Source organism: Sceloporus undulatus, chromosome 2 (assembly GCF_019175285.1).
Source record: "Sceloporus undulatus isolate JIND9_A2432 ecotype Alabama chromosome 2, SceUnd_v1.1, whole genome shotgun sequence".
NCBI classification, from domain to species: domain Eukaryota; kingdom Metazoa; phylum Chordata; class Lepidosauria; order Squamata; family Phrynosomatidae; genus Sceloporus; species Sceloporus undulatus.
Genome location: NC_056523.1, coordinates 302,397,664 through 302,415,534, shown reverse-complemented (window position 1 = coordinate 302,415,534; position 17,871 = coordinate 302,397,664). Strand labels below are relative to the sequence as shown.

At 38.7% G+C, this 17,871-nt stretch overlaps 1 protein-coding gene across 1 annotated transcript in view; it reads left to right on the top strand.

Moving 5' to 3' along the window:
• The window catches only part of ITGA1 (integrin subunit alpha 1), a 94,307-nt gene extending 80,473 nt beyond the window's left edge, over positions 1–13,834 (top strand). The window contains exons 26-30 of the mRNA XM_042451259.1: positions 505–612; positions 3,560–3,664; positions 4,758–4,850; positions 6,347–6,463; positions 10,107–13,834. Of these exons, the coding sequence (XP_042307193.1) occupies positions 505–612; positions 3,560–3,664; positions 4,758–4,850; positions 6,347–6,463; positions 10,107–10,151 (468 nt within the window). The 3' untranslated portion in view covers positions 10,152–13,834. The remainder of the gene's footprint in view (positions 1–504; positions 613–3,559; positions 3,665–4,757; positions 4,851–6,346; positions 6,464–10,106) is intronic.
• Positions 13,835–17,871: the final 4,037 nt, after the last annotated feature.

The following is a 17,871-nucleotide window of genomic DNA, read 5'->3' as shown; positions in this document are numbered from 1 at the left end:
ATCCTTTTGTCAGACCAGATTAAAATAGAGTCTACAATCCCTACAATGTCTACAATAGGATTTGCTTATGTATCACCTTACCATTGAACATGTGATTGAATGGTCTTCTACTCTAGTTGGGAGCTGCTGCTGCTGCTGTTATTGTTGTTATTTTCTTACACTCTTCTCTGTATCGATCAAGATCAGGAACAAAAAGAGATTAAAATGTAACAAACAAAATCAGTTAGCAACACATAACATCAGTTATAAGAGCATATAAAACCTAGACATAGTTTAAAAAACAGTCATTCCAGAAAAGTATACTATAGGGACTGGGGCTTCATTACATTGATTTGAAATGTTGGTTCACTGCATCTGCCCTCCCCTCCCCCCCAATACCCATGTGGTTTATTACTTATTTGTTTCAAAAGAATAAAATTAATGTTTGTTTCTAAATTTTAATCTCTATTAAAGCTACATGGACTACTAATGAGATTTTTAATTCTTCTCTTCTCTCTGTAACAGACTGTGCAATGCCAAAGCAGCCATCCCACCGATGCATTAAAGATTGATGTTCCTGGCCATTCCTTTGTGGTGCCAAAAACACAAGAGCCTCTAAATGATGCACAAATAGTATGTTTGTTTGAACATTCATTAGGTTAATCTGAATATTCCAGTTGGAAACAAGGCAGGACTATTTAATTTCCCACCCCCAGATTATTTTAGCAACTCGTAGACATTTCACTGTAATTATTGCTTATGCTCACATTCATATATATGCTGAACTTACTGAAAATCATAGAGTTTGGAAATTTTGCTGGATTAGGTATTCTGGGAGGTGAAGTCTAAAAACAGTTTTTGACACTCTGGCTACTAAAAAAGCAGATGCAGCTGTGATTGTTCCACTTATGAAAGTGATTTCTTATTCTGAAGTAGTTGGTAAGAAATATGTGGTTATTAGGACTATAATTTTAAATTTTGAAAACCTTTAACCTTTCAGATCTGGATTACAGCCCCGTTTACACTGTTGTCAGCAGAAACTGTACTTGTGTAAAGTTCAATTTTTATTTATTTAATGCAGTAAACGTTGTTGGGTGTTCTTCCCTGTACATCCAGTTTTATTTCCAGCCATATGTCAGTTACTAGGGGGGAAGGAGGTTCAGGCTGGGAGGAAGCAAATTATTACTTTTTTCTATGTTTTTTTTAAGAACACCTTTTTATTTTAAAAAAATGGCTCAAAAAGTAAAATTAAAGCGTCTGGAAAGAAAGGAAGATCCGTGATTTACAAACAGAAGTATCAAACTTCTGTCACTAGATGGCACTCAGTTCAAAGATTTCCAGGAATAACTGATGACATATTGCTATTAAAAGGAAAACTAAATACCAGGAGTTCTGTGACACCTTGAAAATCAACAGATAGAATTTCACATGAGTTTTCATGGACTATAATCCACCCCCTCAGATGCGGGAAGGAATACAATATTCAAGAATGTATGTGCAATTTCATTGTTATGGAGGTGAAATTAGAGTGAAATAACATACAAAAGATGACACCTGCATTATTACTACTGAATAACTATCAGGTGTAGAATCATAGAATCATAGAGTTGGAAGAGACCGCAAGGACCATGCAATCCAACCCCCTGCCATTCAGGAACTCTTAATCAAAGCATCCCCGAAAGATGGCCTTCCAGCCTCTGCTTAAAGGCCTCCAAGGAGGGAGATTCCACTACACTCTGAGGGAGTGTGTTCCACTGTCGAACAGCCCTTACTGTCAGGAAGTTCCTCCTAATGTTGAGGTGGAATCTCTCTTCCTGCAGCTTGCATCCATTGCTCCAGGTCCTAGTCTCTTGAGCAGCAGAAAACACGTTAGCTCCCTCCTCAATACGACATCCCTTCAAGTATTTAAACAGGGCTATCATATCACCTCTTAATCTTCTCTTCTCCAGGTTAAACATCTCCAGCTCCCTAAGTTGTTCCTCATAGGACATGGTTTCCAAACTCTTCACCATTTTAGTTGCCCTCCTTTGGACACGCTCCAGTTTCTCTGCATCCTTTTTTAATTGTGGTGCCCAGAACTGGACACAATATTCCAGGTGGGGCCTGACCAGAGCAGCATAGAGTGGCACTATTACTTCCCTTGATCTAGACACTATACTTCTATTGATGCAGGTACATCCAGGCTTCTGGGTGGTAAGGCTCCTTTTTGGCTGGAAGGTTCTTTTCTTCTGTTGGCCATGTCTCATCTCTCTCCAGTAGCTGGAGAAAGTTGTTTACTTCCTCCTCCATCCTTGGTCTGGGATTACTGCTAGCTCTCCTGAGCAGCACTTGCTGTTGGCTTTGAGGGATTTAGTTTGGTGTTTTGTTAGCTGGTCTGGGTGAATGACACCCCCTCCCTTCCTAACTCTCAGGGAAGAAATCTACCTGTTGTTGTTTCTATCCTACCTTTGTCCCAGTTCAGGACTCAAAGAAGCTTATAAAAAATTTTAAAAACACATTGTAAAAAATTCATAAGCTACAACAGTTAAAACCTGACATGGTTTGGGTCCAGGTTATCTATGAGATCACCTTCTCCCATATATCCACCACATACAATCAGGTTCTTTGGTTGACATTTGCTCCAGGTGGTCAGTACTAGGTTAAGAAGTGTCAGCTGGAAGACTTTCTTCAGCTGCCCCCAGACTGTGGAACAACCTGCCAGAAGAGATGGCTGAGTATGCTGTTTGAATTTAAACAGCATTAAAGACCAGTCTCTTCTGGCAGGCCTACTGTATCTGGATGGTTTTTAAATTGTGAATTTTAAATGTGGATTGTTTTAATGTATGTTTTATTTGTCCTTTGAAATTGATGTGAGTGTTGTATGTATTTTTAATCTGTCATTGTTCTTTGCCTGCCTCAATCCATGGGTTCTCTGCTTCGATCCATAATACAATCAAAAATTCAAACCAGATTAAAATATCCATCATATGCACACACACACACATACATGCACCAGCACAACAACTGGCAAGATCCTGCACATTGTTTAGATGGCACAGGCCTTATATGGTCACTCATCAAATGCTTGTCAAAATTCAAAAGTCTTCATTTGTGTGCAAAAAGAAAGCAGGAAGGATGCCAATCTAACTTCTCTTAAAAAGGGAGTTCCAGAGTTTGGGAGGAGCCACTGAGGAGGCCCTCTCCCATGTTTCCAGCAGATGTAGCTTTGAGAGTGGCCTCCTTAGTAGATTTCAAAGCACAGGCTTGTTCATAAGGCAGAATACAGTCATACAAATAACCTGGACTTGAGCCATATAGGGCTTTATAGGTCAAAACCAGCACAGTGAATTATGCCCAGTAATGGGCAGGCAGCCAATTAAGCTGTTGCAACAAAAGAGTTATGCATTCACATGAACTTCTCAATTGCACATCCCCAGATCAACGGTGTAGTAATAAACTTTGAATTGGAGGTCCTCATTGTGACAGCTCCTATAGACAAACACATGTCCCAAGAAGAGTGAAAAATGAAAGCTTTTTACTCTGGACAGTCATGTTTTACAAATGTGTCATTCCTAATATATGTTGTTGATCCTTCAAACAGAACTGTGATTCATATGACTGCATATCTATTAACTGTACTGTGGCCCCATCAGATGTAACTCACGTAAACATTTCACTCCGACTTTGGAAACGTACCTTTATAAAGGTGAGTGAAATCTGCCTCATTCAGCCATACTAAGGAAGTAAACCTATGTCATGATCATGTACCTATACTAGCCACATTTATCTTTCAGCAGAGAAATATCCATCTTTGTTATATTCTGAATTTAGCTACAACTTTGACTCTGTGACTTCTAACCCATTATTTTCAACCTCTGGTGTAACACTTATCATATTCTTCTGTACACAGCATGTCCTGGGTCATATAGAATAGTCCTTAAGTATAACTACACTACAGAGCTATAGAAGACTGATAGCATTCTAGCTACCATGGCTCTTTCCTTCAGAATTTGTGGTTGAATTTTCTGCTATAGAACTCTATTCCACTCTGAAATGGAGCTCTCTGGCAGAAGATTATAAGTGGCTCACCAAACTAGAAATCCCAAGATTCTGTAGCATACAAGACAGTTAAGGTGCTGTAACTGTGTAGCTTAGAACAATAGTATCCAAAATCCACAAAACAGTGATACCTTTATAGGGCTATCCAGAATGCACAGTGCAAAATTCAAAATGCAAAATACATGATGCAAGCTTTCCAAGCCCCACTGGCTTCTTCATCAGGCAAAGGTGTTAAAAATTGTACACACACACACACACACACACACACACACACACACACACACAAAATGACAATGTTAGTCACAGGCCTGCATTTTCTCAATTTGTTGTTTTTGTTTTTGTTGTTGTTCTGTGGAGGGATAGCTATGCAAGGAGGCCCCTCCTCCTTTTGGCCACGTAGCACTGGGAACAAAACATATGGGTAATATAGATACATGCTTTTCAACTGTAGTTTGAGTGTCTGCACTGGTTGCAAGGAATCTGGTGACCAATATGAAAGCGTTGCATATTTTCTTCATCCTTTCTGGATCAAGCCAGAGTCCTGCCTTAAATCTCTCAAAATGCAGTTTACTGATTAATAAATGTATACAAGACATGATAGACTCAATAGACTCGTTTTTATTTCACAACACACTTTCACTGATGTTGTCTCTTGTAAGCAAAGCAGCTCTTTTCTTATCCATCTTTGAAATCTGAAACATCACCTGAGTGTCAATCATTGTGCCTTCATTTTATTCTAGGCAAGCATTCACAGTGCAGAGATCACAGCAAAAGCATTACTTCAAAGTGAAAATTCATCACTGATATTGAAAAAAGAAAATGAAAAAGTAGAGGTGAGTTCTACCAGATTCTGTTATACACTGGAAGCTGAATCAATAAACTAGTTAATCCCAGAAAGAAAGAAAGAAAGAAAGATCTAAGCCTGAACATTTACTAGGTAGTAAGTCCTATTAAAAGTAGAGGATCTTACTTCTGAGTTTTGAATCTATGACTTTCCTTTTTCCCCCCACCTCTGCATTCAATCCATTATGGTTCAGGTTACAGTCTGGCTCTTTCAGACATCAGCAGTATCTGAATCAGCTTAACTGGTTTTGGGAAAGTAGGACCTAAATCCAATTGTTCCAACTAGAGTTCAGAGGTTCAGTTCAGTCAATGTTGGTTCTAGTTGGTTCTGAGTGTTAAGCCAATGGCCAGAATCCTTCCGGTGTTTTAAACATGGATGAGTTCCCCTGCAGAAGCAGTTAGACGTTTTTGTCAGGTGCAGAATGGTCACATTCACATGAAGATTACAGAGGTGCCACTATACATGTGGCACCATTGTAGATGGATGTGCACTCCCCATGCATGCACTAGGTGTACATTGCACATGCATGTGATTGTGCATTGAACTGTACATTTGGTGTCCTGGTTCAGTTGCACAATGTTGCTATTCAACACAAGCATTTTATATTACAATCGATCTGTAACTGAATAGAGATAAACTGTGCAAGTACCATCTTGGCCAATGTGTAAATTATATTTCTGGTGGTGGCTGCATAAGAAAACTGCATTATACATATGCACCTTCGCATCATCATCTCCAGCATGGAAATTATTTTTTCCTTATGTGGCAGTTTTGTACTTACTGTTTAAAAACTGGATGGATCCAGACTGATTATAAAGACCAGAAAGTCCCAGATTTTGTTTCTGTTCTTACTGATTTTATTTTGGAGATCCATACACCTTTAATTTATCACAGAATATATTCTGTCAGCTCTCATGATTTATTTTAACCTAGTATGAAATCAGAAAGAAAAAAAACCAGGAACAAAATCTTGGACTTTTCAATCAGACTGAATGTACCCTGTAAAAAGGAATTAAAATAAGAGGATTTTATATACTCAGCTCAGTTTCTGGGTTGGATCAAGACTCGGGCTGTACAAACTGGTACTTTGAACATCGGCACGCTCAAAGCCTTTACCACGCTGCATGAGTGCCATTTTGACATGTGCCCATCCACACATGTGCCATGACGACGCATGCCAGGTGCAGCACCCAAACGGTGCAACACATGGCACATCAGCATGCCTATAGCACCTCTTCCAGGATGCAAAAGAAGCCCCATGTTGGGGGGCTTATTTTTGCTCCCTTGGGAGGCTGTGGCATGTAGTTGCCGCGGCCTGAATCTGGGGCAAACAGGGGTGGCATCCTGCCGCCTGTCTGTTCAGCCCCTTTATTCTTTTAGGACACGATGTTATACTTCTAAAAATGTAAACCAGACTAATTGCAGATTCAGTTCTATGGCATTGCACTATTTAAAAATAACTTTTTTTTCTTTAATAATTTTCAGACTATTATTAAAATTTCAAGAGACCTTCCTCCTGGCCATGTACCATTATGGGTTATTCTGCTGAGTGTATTTGCAGGACTTCTGATCCTTATGTTACTTATATTTGCATTGTGGAAGGTATGGTACTTCCATTGCTTGCTCTCTATTTGGATTTTCAGAATCTTTAGCATTTCAGGTTTCTTTTTCTTCCTGTGCAAATCAGGTACCTTTCACACTCTATGGTTCTTAATTGTTGATTTTTACCCTTATATGGTTTAATCCTTTTTTAAGGGGGAGAGATTATGTATACAGTGGGCCCGCGCCATATGCAGGCTACTTATAGGTGGCTTTCAGCATACCCTGAAGCTGCCTGGGAAACGGTTGAATGCCCGGGGAGTGCGCATGGCCGCACAGCGAGCACGAGCCCCATTATTTCCAATGGGGCTCACAAATGGTGCATGCGGCTGTGAGGTGCGTACACAGCCAAACAGCAAGCACAAGCCCCATTGGATATAATGGGGCTCAAGCATATATGTTTTTTGCTTTACGTGGGGAGGGGTCCAGAACGGATCCCCGTGTAAAGCAAGGGCCCACTGTATATTGATGTATTTTAATCTTTGTACGCCACTTTGATTGTCTTAACAAAAAGCAGGATAGAAATAAAAGTTTTATTATTATTATTTATTATGAGGTTCAGGAATGGGAGACCAACAGTAACAGAGTAAGATGATTACTCTCTGCCAATTATCATACGTATAAAGGAAGGTCTGAGTACTAGGACATAGGGCAAGTAATGTCAGTGTCATCATTACTGTTTCAAATGATCATAATAATAATAATAATAATAATAATAATAATAATAATTTTTATTTTTATTTTTCCCACCTCTCCCTGCGGATTGAGGCGGGATCCCATCAATATCAGCAATACAGTTTACAAAATACATAACAGATTAAAACATCAGCATATAACCTCAATATACAGTAAAATACAGTACAATACAATGCTGGTCAATGCTAGTCAGCCAGCAATATTACAGTAGGGGAAACAATGCATCTGATTCATCTGTTTTTCCATATAATCTAAACGGGGTGGGAATCTTCACTATAGCAGGTCAGGTGGATCTTGATAGGTTTTACTAAATTATCCATTTCTAATATGATTATATCATAAGTGAATTATACAGGGTTTCCAGGCAACTTAAAAAAATAAAAGATTACATGGTTCTAGGGTGCTCACTGAAGAAATATAAAATCTGGGGGCTTTTTTATAAGGGAGAAAACGTTAGTTCACCATTTCCGAATATTGTTGTTCTGTCGGTGTTTATCAAATCAAACTTTACAATGTGTACATGTAGCCTTCCCAATATTTTGGATTCTATGTCCCATCAGTTCCAGCCAGCATGGCCAAGAGTCAGTGGAGATGGGAGTTATAGATCAACAGTATCATGGAGGGGGGAGGTTCCCCTGGGTTTGGTGTTTCATCTCCAGTCCTTTTTTTATTCCAAAAAAGCCTGGGTACATCACTTTCTCTCTTTGAAAAAGGCACTGTTTCTAGAGGTCCGTCATCAGTTTCAGACTGGCATATTTTTGGTGCTGAATATAAATATGAAAAAGTTTTGTGGGCCTTTCCCACTTTTTCAATCATAAATATTTGAGGAGGGATATGAATGAATAAAGCAAGATTCTGAACTTGCCAGAACGACATATAAGTCAACAAAACACAAGGCTACATCTTTAAGATGATTTTATAATTCTCACGAGGTTTCTCTGTCCCTTTTGGCATAAGTATTTCTTCTGGTCTTCAAACTTTGCACCATTATAGTTGCACTGAGCTGTTAATAGTAGTGTGTCTTGGAGTGATACATTGATTGCACATTCATTGTAGTTAGGATCTGGGTGTCAACAAAAACTTGACCACAAGTGGGCAGACCTGTTAAAGGTAAAGGAAGAAACTACATCTTGAGCATCCTTTATCCGAAATGCTTGGGATTAGAAGTGTTTTAGATTTCAGACTTCTTCAAATTTTTGCAATATTTGCATATACATAATGTGAACAGATGAGCAGGAGCACCACAGCCACCACCTTGAAGGCACAGGAAACAGAAGAATGCGCACCTGTTGGCTGGAGCTTACTACTGCCTTCACTGCTGCTTTACCCCATTTTATATGTAAGAACTTCCACATCCATGTTTTTTGTCATCTGCACAGAGTTCTAAAACGAAAACCTCAGAGGTGCGGTAGGCCCACTGTACAGGTATCACAGCTGAAGGGGGCTAGAAGGTTCTTCACCCCACCCTGGGGTGACCTTTTTGACTTGTAGCATCATGTCAAAACTCAAAAAGTTTCAGATTTTGAAGGATTGGGGATTTTCGGATTAGGGATGCTCAACCTTTACTAACTTACTGGAAGTACAGTATATGCATAATTTGAATCAAACAACAATATTTTACACTTGTGCAAATGACAGCAGTGTTAATTCAGGAGTCCCAGTTATTATTAACACACCCAAAAGTTCATTATATTTTATGGGTGGAATAACTGATTCAAAAGTCATTGGATTTGATAGCAGTGCGTCTATTGACCCAACTAAGGAAGCCACAGCCCTGAGTTTGCAAGAACTGAGCATGGCTGTTGATGGTCATTCATAGAGTTCCTGTAAGTGCAAGCTGACTTGATGGTGAATAACAACAACATAGGCTGAGCATAAGGTTGAGGATCACAGCATAACATTCCAATAGATTCCTCTTCCCCAGCTGATTTTACAGTGCCATAAGATTTCCTGCAGGGATTGCATGAGCCCTGCTTGCATTTCATGGACATTTCAAGAATGACCGATTTGCTTACCCAACTACTTTGTTGGCTCTTACCTCAAATTAACTTGTCACATTCCTTATTGTGGGATGAAACCAACCACTTTGGACTAATTTCACACATGTATTTTTGCACCTATATTCTCAAAGAATTAGGTGGGAACAGAACAATAAGCTATTAGCCCACTCCTGCCCCATGGCAACTAGTGGCTTGAATGTCAAAGGAGGGATCTGCACTGCAGAAAGTGTGACACCACTTTAACTGCCATGGCTCAATCCTGTGGAATTCTGGGATTCATAGTTTTGTGGTAGCAAAGGTCTCAGACAAAAAAAGGCTAAATATCTCACAAAACCATAAATCCCAGAATTCTGTAACACTGAGACATGGCAGTTAAAGCGGTGTCAAACTGCATTATTTCTGCAGTACAAATTAGACTGTAGATCCACTCAGGTTTAGTCCAAATTTGAAGGAGCTATCCAAGGTGCTGAACTACTTTAGCACCTCTCTGGATAGCACCTTTTAAGTGTGGAGTAAAATCCAGACAGTAGATTCCCATCTCCACTGGTATTGCAGCTGCCCATGATAGTAGTATTAGGTTGCTCAGTCTCCAAATGTTCATCTTTAAATAGGCAGGATGGCACCCAAAACAGAGTTATCAGCATATCTAAAATTTGCAAAATTATAAAAATACATATATTTAAGAAATATTACCACACAGCATTTGTGAACCCTGAAACAGTCTACTAGAGACTAAAGGTGGTCAACAACCACAAAATCCTTACTGACTGTTGAGGGAACAAATGAAAAATTGGATGGGAGGCAGAATGGAAAGGAATATTCTGAGAGATAGCATGGCTGGCAGGCAGCCTAAACAGGTTCACATTCTGCTGCAATGTGTAATTTCCACTTCCATTTTTTGCTGATAAATTTTCCAAGCTGAATTTAAATTCCTCCTACTCCTTTTATAGGCTGGATTTTTCAACAGGCCCTTAAGAAAGAAAATGGAGAAATGAGAAGTCCTCAAAGGGAAACCAGCAGTTCTACAATGATCACTCCTCAGGCCTTCGTCAGAAATAAGACTGTAAAAGAATTCCTTGCGTGTTGTGGTCACCAGGTTTTCTTCCACATCAACAGAGAATATCTAACACTTAAAGAAAAGAAAACTAACAAATCAAAGGGAATGAAAGAGGTAGTACTGGGGAAAAAACATATTTTTCTTTCCTTTTGACATGGGGAGGAATGAAAGATCCATGGTTGTTCTGTGTGTTTTGGAAAGGTTGGGGCTTCTCTTTTGCAAATATCCTTTTGAAGTGGAAATACAAACTACTTTTGAAACTGAGGAGCATTTTAAAAACAGTTTGGGATACAGCCAGGGTGGGATGGGAGTTTTTCTACTGATGAAAGAAAACAAGTTAAAAAAAAATCACACCATCTGACTGCAAGCAGCTTGACCTGTTTATGGAGGTCTTAACATATTATTACTTTTAAAGCACAACCTTAATGCTGCCATCCCAAGTGCATTTTCATGGAAGCATGCTCTATTGAACTCAATCTGTGATGAGTATGGGAAACTTGCCTTTTATAAACTTGTCCTTTCACTGATCCAAGATAGGGCTACAGGGATAGAAATCTCTCAGTTTATTTCTTGTTTTCAGTAAGTAAAAGTTCAAAACTTGGTACTTGACTAATCATGAATTCCAGGCCTTGGATAGTCTATTAGTTTCAGTAACACATATGTTTATTTGGAAAATAAACCTTCAGAATGTTATCAGAAACACTATGAAATTTGATAGAGGCAAAACCAAGGCAGCTTCAGTTTTGCTTTACTGCAGTTGGTAAAGACTTATTGCTGAGTGGCAGAGCGCATGTTTTGCATGCAAAGGGTTCCAGGTTCAGTCCTTGCCACCTGCAGATATGGCTAGGAAATTCCCTGGTCAGAAATTAAAGAGCTGCTGCTGTGGTGAGATCAAAGACACAGTGGATCAAAACACGGTTCACTTTATGATAGTTTCCAATGTTCCTACTACAATAAGGTACATATATAAAGACTATATCATAAAACATAATTCAGTTGATGTCAACGATATAGGTCTTGTTCATAGAAAGAATGCAGATACAATTTCCTATTTATGAATAGTTTTATCCACAGAAAATGCCAATTTTGTATTAAAAAAACCACATTTGTGTATTTTTCATTCAGAGTAAATCTCAAAATGCACAGATTTGTACCTATCTAGAATTCTATTCATCAAGGTTTCCTGACACTCAAGAAATCCATTTTTCAACCATTTTTGAAATTTTTCAATTATTATTTTCACCATCCCATTTGCTATTTCAGACAAAGAACAAAATAGCCCAGAAACATCTGCTTAAGATTCTAAATAAATTACATTTGCCTGTGATGTTTAAACTCAAGAGAATTGTGGTTTCTTTATGTTACTTTCAGAGAGGACAACCTGGAAGGAAACGAATTTCAGAACCTGGGTCATTCTCAAACAATAGTTTAAAATAAATCACAGTTTCCTGAGTGTGAATGTCACAAAGAATTGTGGTTAGTTTAAAGTGGAAGTGTGATCTTCCAATTTCCTCCTTGTAAATGTGAAAGTGGAAAAGACAGAGGGCAAACACAAGAACATGTCTAACTGCAGTTTGCGCACATAGCAGGAAACATTTAAAGTAAAGCTTGGGGGAAAAATACACTTTAGACTGTTTTAGACTGAATGTTGTAGTCCAGGAAAAAAAAAAAGGCTGAGATTTTGCATCAGAAGGAGCATCCACAATACCAACGCTCTGTCTCCTGGTGCAAGCCCCCCAAAATCTACCTTATAAGCCAGGAAGTGATACCAGCCTACAATTTCAAGATGCTGAGAGGTGAAGTGAAAAAGTGTCCAGTTTTCTCCTGGCAGTGAGGTACTTTATGACAGGCAACTGCAACAGGCCTTGCAGAGAATTTCAGTGCTTTGGAAATCTATGTTGTTGGCACTTCCTGGCTGCTAGAGTAGGGTTTTTTTTTGGGGGGGGGGGCTTTTTGGTTGTTACAATGATGCAATGACTGTAAATGTGAATTCCAAAATTTATGAAGTCCTACATCTGGCTTACGACATAAGTACTGAACAGCAAGTCATCTGTCACTTTTATCAATTTTTATCAAGATCTGAAATAGGGCACAGTGTTGCTGCATTGAACATATGTGCCTATCTGAACCGTTATAATCATTTCCCTATGTCCCTGTAAAAATATTCCCATGACAATGAATGGTATATATCGCAATGGTTTCCTGACCAACACTGTATCACAAAATATGGGTAATGATAGTGTTTACTAGAGATTTCCTGAGCAATTGTTAAATATGAAGATGCTTATTATGGTGGGCAAAGATAATAACATAGTACTCTGAAAAGGACATGACCATTGTTGCTTTATGTCAATGGTGGGCAGCAGTCAGAGGCTATGAGGCTGCAGCTTGTCAAATTCAATTTTTACAACAGGAATTTATCTAGTACTCACTTCCTGTTCATTTTCTGTATTTAACAAAGGACTCCCCTGGGCCTAAAAATGGCAAAAGGGGGCCAAAGTGTGGTGAAAATACTCTACAGCATTTTGAGGGGGATTTGAGGCAACGTTTTTTTAAAAATGACCCCAGCTGGTGTTGGGGGCTACAGAGATGGCTGTGAGTCCACACGCAGCATATATGATACACTTTGCCTGCTTCGAGTAGAAATTGTGTAGATCATTGGTTGTTGGGCCACAGAAACATAATTTAGGAATAGGTATAAGCACAATCCTGAAAAGAGAAAGTTTCCCTTTTACAGTTTAAAATGAGACATGCAAATATTTCTGTTTTAAAAAACAAAATCCAGCATTTAATTCCTTACATAACTATAGATGTTAGGTGTACATTTCTGGCACTTTCCTTTGCTTTCCCTTGAGTGTTTTGCCTGTACACTAAGGTGATATATGTGCATGGAGAAATTGCATTTCTGTGGTTTCACAGTAGACAGTTGGGTTTGTTTTGGGTTTTTTGCACTCACCTTTTCAAAAATTCCAAGTGTGTACAATATATACTGGTTCTTGTGAACTCTGGTGCTGGTGTGCATTTTAAAGACTTAATGTAAAAATTTTCTTCATCAATCTGCCAACTGATGTGCACTGAGTGTGTTTGTGTGTTTGTTTCAAATAGCACCAACCATTAAGTAGCCTCTTTCCTGTATTTGTACAATTACTTATGTATATTGATACAATTTGTACAGTTAAATGGTTCCTTATATTTTTGTTGATTTAATCAATTCACTGAGATTATAAAAATGTGCTTGTACATAAAGGCCACTATCTTTATAGAAAAATAAGCCTGAACCGGTGTGTCTCGCCTGAATTCCATTAAAAATCCCAGCATTCCTTGCCATTGGCTGTGCTGACTAGGGCTTCTGGGAGTTGCAGTCCATCAATAACTGGTAGACCACACAAGTTCCACTACTGATCAAAAAAGTCTCTGTAGCCCTGTTGGTAGAGCACTACAGAGTAGGATCTTTGTTTTTTGTTTCCTGACAGATATTGAATGGTTGACAGATTTTAAAGAATTCACAGATTATGAAGTTGGCAAGTTTCTGTAGTTGTGCCCAAGAAAGGAATTTGCAGCATTAATTCATCGCAGTCACATAGTTTCATATGAATAAACTGTATATTTTTTCCTCTGGCAGTTGATGTTGTTAATGCTTGAAACAACTGCATTATCTGTATTCACTGCTTTCAAGAGTCCAGTTACCCAAGCAGAAGTAAAAGGAATGGAAACTATCAGGGCTGGCCCAAGATGTTTTGTGCTCGAGACAGAGCAGCAAATGGCACATGCACATACAGTTCAATGTACATAAGTAACTGAAGCCAAGTTATTTTGGTAAATGAATTAGATGTTATTTTGGTACATGAAACAGAAAATCAGACAACTGGGTCTCCTTTTCCATGGCAGTAAAAATAAAACAGCAACAAATTAAATGGCCAAATAGTATTAATTAGTATTCAAAAAGATGGCCATGTTAGTCTGCTTTAGCATAAAAAGATATAAATGAGTACTGTAGTGTAGTACCTTTGAGACTAAGAGAGAACACAATATTGTCTTTTGCATCTGATGCATTAATAGATGTAGGTAAGAGTCCATGGAAAATTAAGCTAGACATTTGCTTTTTCTCAAGACTTTATTGCTCAGGAAAAGAAAGTTGAAACCAACTGGGAGTGTAATGGTTTCTACATGTTGCTCCGCATGCCCTCGTAGTACTTCCACTCTCTTTTCAAGGAGAGACAGTCATTAAAGCATGCCTTTTGCTGAACAGGGAAAATACCCTCAGGAAGAGAATCGAAGTGCTACAAAGTTATGCAGAGAGGCACAGAGAAAGCTGCTATGTTTCTGAACTTTTTTTGCCTTTTATTAATTATTATTAATTATCCTTTTGTTATAATCAAAACCTGTTGTCTGAGGAGTCTATCTTTCTCTGTCTAATGGTCTAATAGTAGGACTGACTCAAAAAGCTATAAAGAAATACAAAGTAGGCAGATTTGGATTCACATGTGCAATACTGCATTACAGTCAATGAGAACAAAAAAGGATTACAGTAAAAACAACGCAGTGCATAAACTGTTATAGCCCACATTATTTCTTGCTACTTATCAGCTGTGGAATTGTTTAAATGCATATTGAAGTAGCTATGATAAGTGCCTCAAAAACTACTGTGGATACTGTATATAGGAATACACTGAAATAGATGGAATGTTTAAATCTTCATAGAACACTGATGGCCTGGCCCTAAACACATTGATCCAAATCGAGTCAAATTTAGTCCTCTGTGAAAAAGTCCCATTGAAAACCCTAGAAGATATTACAGGCATGACTAACTGACTTTAGTATATTGCAATGGATAATTATAGAAATAAATCCTATTTATTTTAAAGAACTCACTTTCAAACAAATATGTCTTAGGTAATGATCTAAGGCCTGTTACAGACTGCCAAAATAAAGCTGCTTTGGGTCTCTTTGGAGGTATGCTATTTAAATGATCCATGGGTCCTAAGAGTCCGGAGGTCGCGCCAAAGCCACACTCCATTCCTAAGCACTGGAGTGCAGCTTTGGTGCAGCTTCCGGATTCTTAGGGTGCATGCATCATTTAAACAGCATACCTCCAAAGAGACCCGAAGCAGCTTTATTTTGGCAGTCATTGGCGGGGTACATACCTCCGCTTTGCGGTGCTCTGCCGCCGCCGCCAGTAGGTCCGCGGGGGAGCCGGAGCCTTCACACGGCCCGACTTCCGCGCGGACCGAAAAAGAAGCTCCAAAATGGAGCTTCTTTTTCCGTCGTGTTTGCGACGTAGCGAGGCGCCAGGGGCGCACTCGCTACGTCACAAGCGACACGACGCGTACGGACACTCAGCGTCTGATACGCAAAGATGGCGCCGGCCATGTAGAAGGGCCGGCGCCATCTTGTACGGACGGAGTCTGTACTAGGCCCAGGGGCGTCTATAAGAGACGCCCCTTTTTTAAAATGGGACGTCCTCCGGACGTCCCAAATGGCAGTGCAAAAAGCACCTGTAACAGGCCAATAAATTGAACTCAGTGATCTGTTTACTCCAGAGAAGTCTAATTAACAGCAATTTAAACTACCCTGGAGAATTTAGGTTGTATATTGGGGTTGGTTATTAATTCAAATTGTTATGTTTTTCACATATATCATTCCATTTTGCACAATGAAAATGCTTTGCTATCCATTTGTCTTTTCAAGATAGCATGTAGATTAATGCAGATATTTACCAACACAAGTTTGGTATGGATATTATTTAATTTCAATATCTAATTTTTCTTTTGTGTCATATGTTATTTTTCCCCTTGAGCATTCGTTTTTTCTGTTTCTCTAAATCTTCTGGTCTAGTAAGGGTTTGTTCATACATAATGACAAACCAAAAGAAAAAGGTTTGTACCCATGCACAGCTATTTCTCATTCCTTTCTCCCTTCTTACTTCAAAGCAGTTTCTGAAATCTTTTGCAAAATCCATCGTTTGCCATTACAACCAACATGCATCACTTGTACTTGCCTTCAACTGAGGATTGTGAAACCAGCTTGAATGTGTTTTACAATACTGATTTAGATGGGAAGCACAAATCATAGTTTTCTAGTATTGGCTTAATGGCAGGTTATGGCGCACTAATAATGGAGCTATTAGTTTACATAAAAAGCACAAGGAGACAAGAAGGAGACTTGTGAGAGCTCAAAGGTTTTTGCCATAGAATGAAACCATCAATTGTTTCTATTTTTAGACTCAAATATATTTTAGTATATGCAAAAATGAGAGCCAGCATGGCAAGCGCTTTGCACATTGGGACTATGACTTTGAAGACCAGGATTTAAGTCCCCACTTGGCTATGGAAACCCACTGGGTGATCTTGACCAAGTCATACATTCTCAGCCACAGAGGGAAGCAAAGCACCTCAACCCTCTAAACAATCTTGCCAGGGCAGAAAGAAATGTTCCTTGATTTAAATAAATGTATAAAATTGAAGTAATGAGTAACTCATATTTTACAACAGGGGTGTGTAACATGTTGTTCTCCAGATGTTACTGGGCAGCAAATTCAATCAGCTCTTGCCAACATAGCCATTGGTGAGGGATTTCAAAATTGTAATCCAACATCATTTGGAGGGCCAAAAGTTGTCACCCTTGTGTTATAGCATAGATAGGCCAAGAAGCAAACCAACCACATAGGTTTCTTCTTGAAAATTTATTTCTAAAAATATTGTTTGTGGGAGAAGGCATGTGTGAGACAGTGCATGTTTGTGTATTACTAATACTATTGCACAACCCTGACTGGAACTGTGAACACCCCCTTTGTTTAATAATAAACTACATATAGACTCACAACTTTAAGCTTTATGAATAATTATGACTCTGGCCACCTCTTAAGAAATTCTTAAGGATCAATTGAAATAAGCCTAGTTTCATGTGTCTGCTGTACCTGCCCAGCCCCACTCCATCCCACCTATATGGAATTTACTAATAATTGGGGCTTTGCTTGAATTACATGGCTGAATTCTATTCATGCTTTCTCAGAAGTCCCAGTAAGTGCAAATCATCCGACTCTCTGGTAATAGGACTGAAAATAATGAGACTAGGAATATAAATCTTTGTGTATTTCATTCTTGCATGCAAGAGCAAAATAATCAATAATTTTGTCAGATACAGGTTTAGAATTAGTAAAGACTAAGCCAATGTCTTTAGACAAGTCAAAATTCAGTTATATGCCACAGCTGAAGAAGTGAAATGGGTACTAAAGGGCAATATGCTATGTGCATTGTATCACGAGATAGGTTTCCTTTTAAACAGAGAACAGTAGAAGAGCTTACTTCTGCAAAATAGTTTAGTTGTTGTCAATGTGCATTCTTGTTCATGTTTCTCTAATAAAAAGAAATCAAATACCCTCCATTAATTGTATGAGTTTCTTTTTTCTGTATTGATTCTCTGCTCCATGTTTCATATATAATGACAAACATTAGAAGTTTCCAAACATGGCAGCACTGATAATTCTTTAGTGAGCAATAAGATTAGTTACAGTAGTAGTAGTAAAAATGCTACAGTACTTTGACTAGGATCTCAAGATAAGCAGGAACTCTTTGTTCCCTGCCTTCATCTGCTACAGCCTCTACTAATGACTCACTGTCCTCTCCCACACTATTACCAGCATTTCTTGGGAGGTAGAC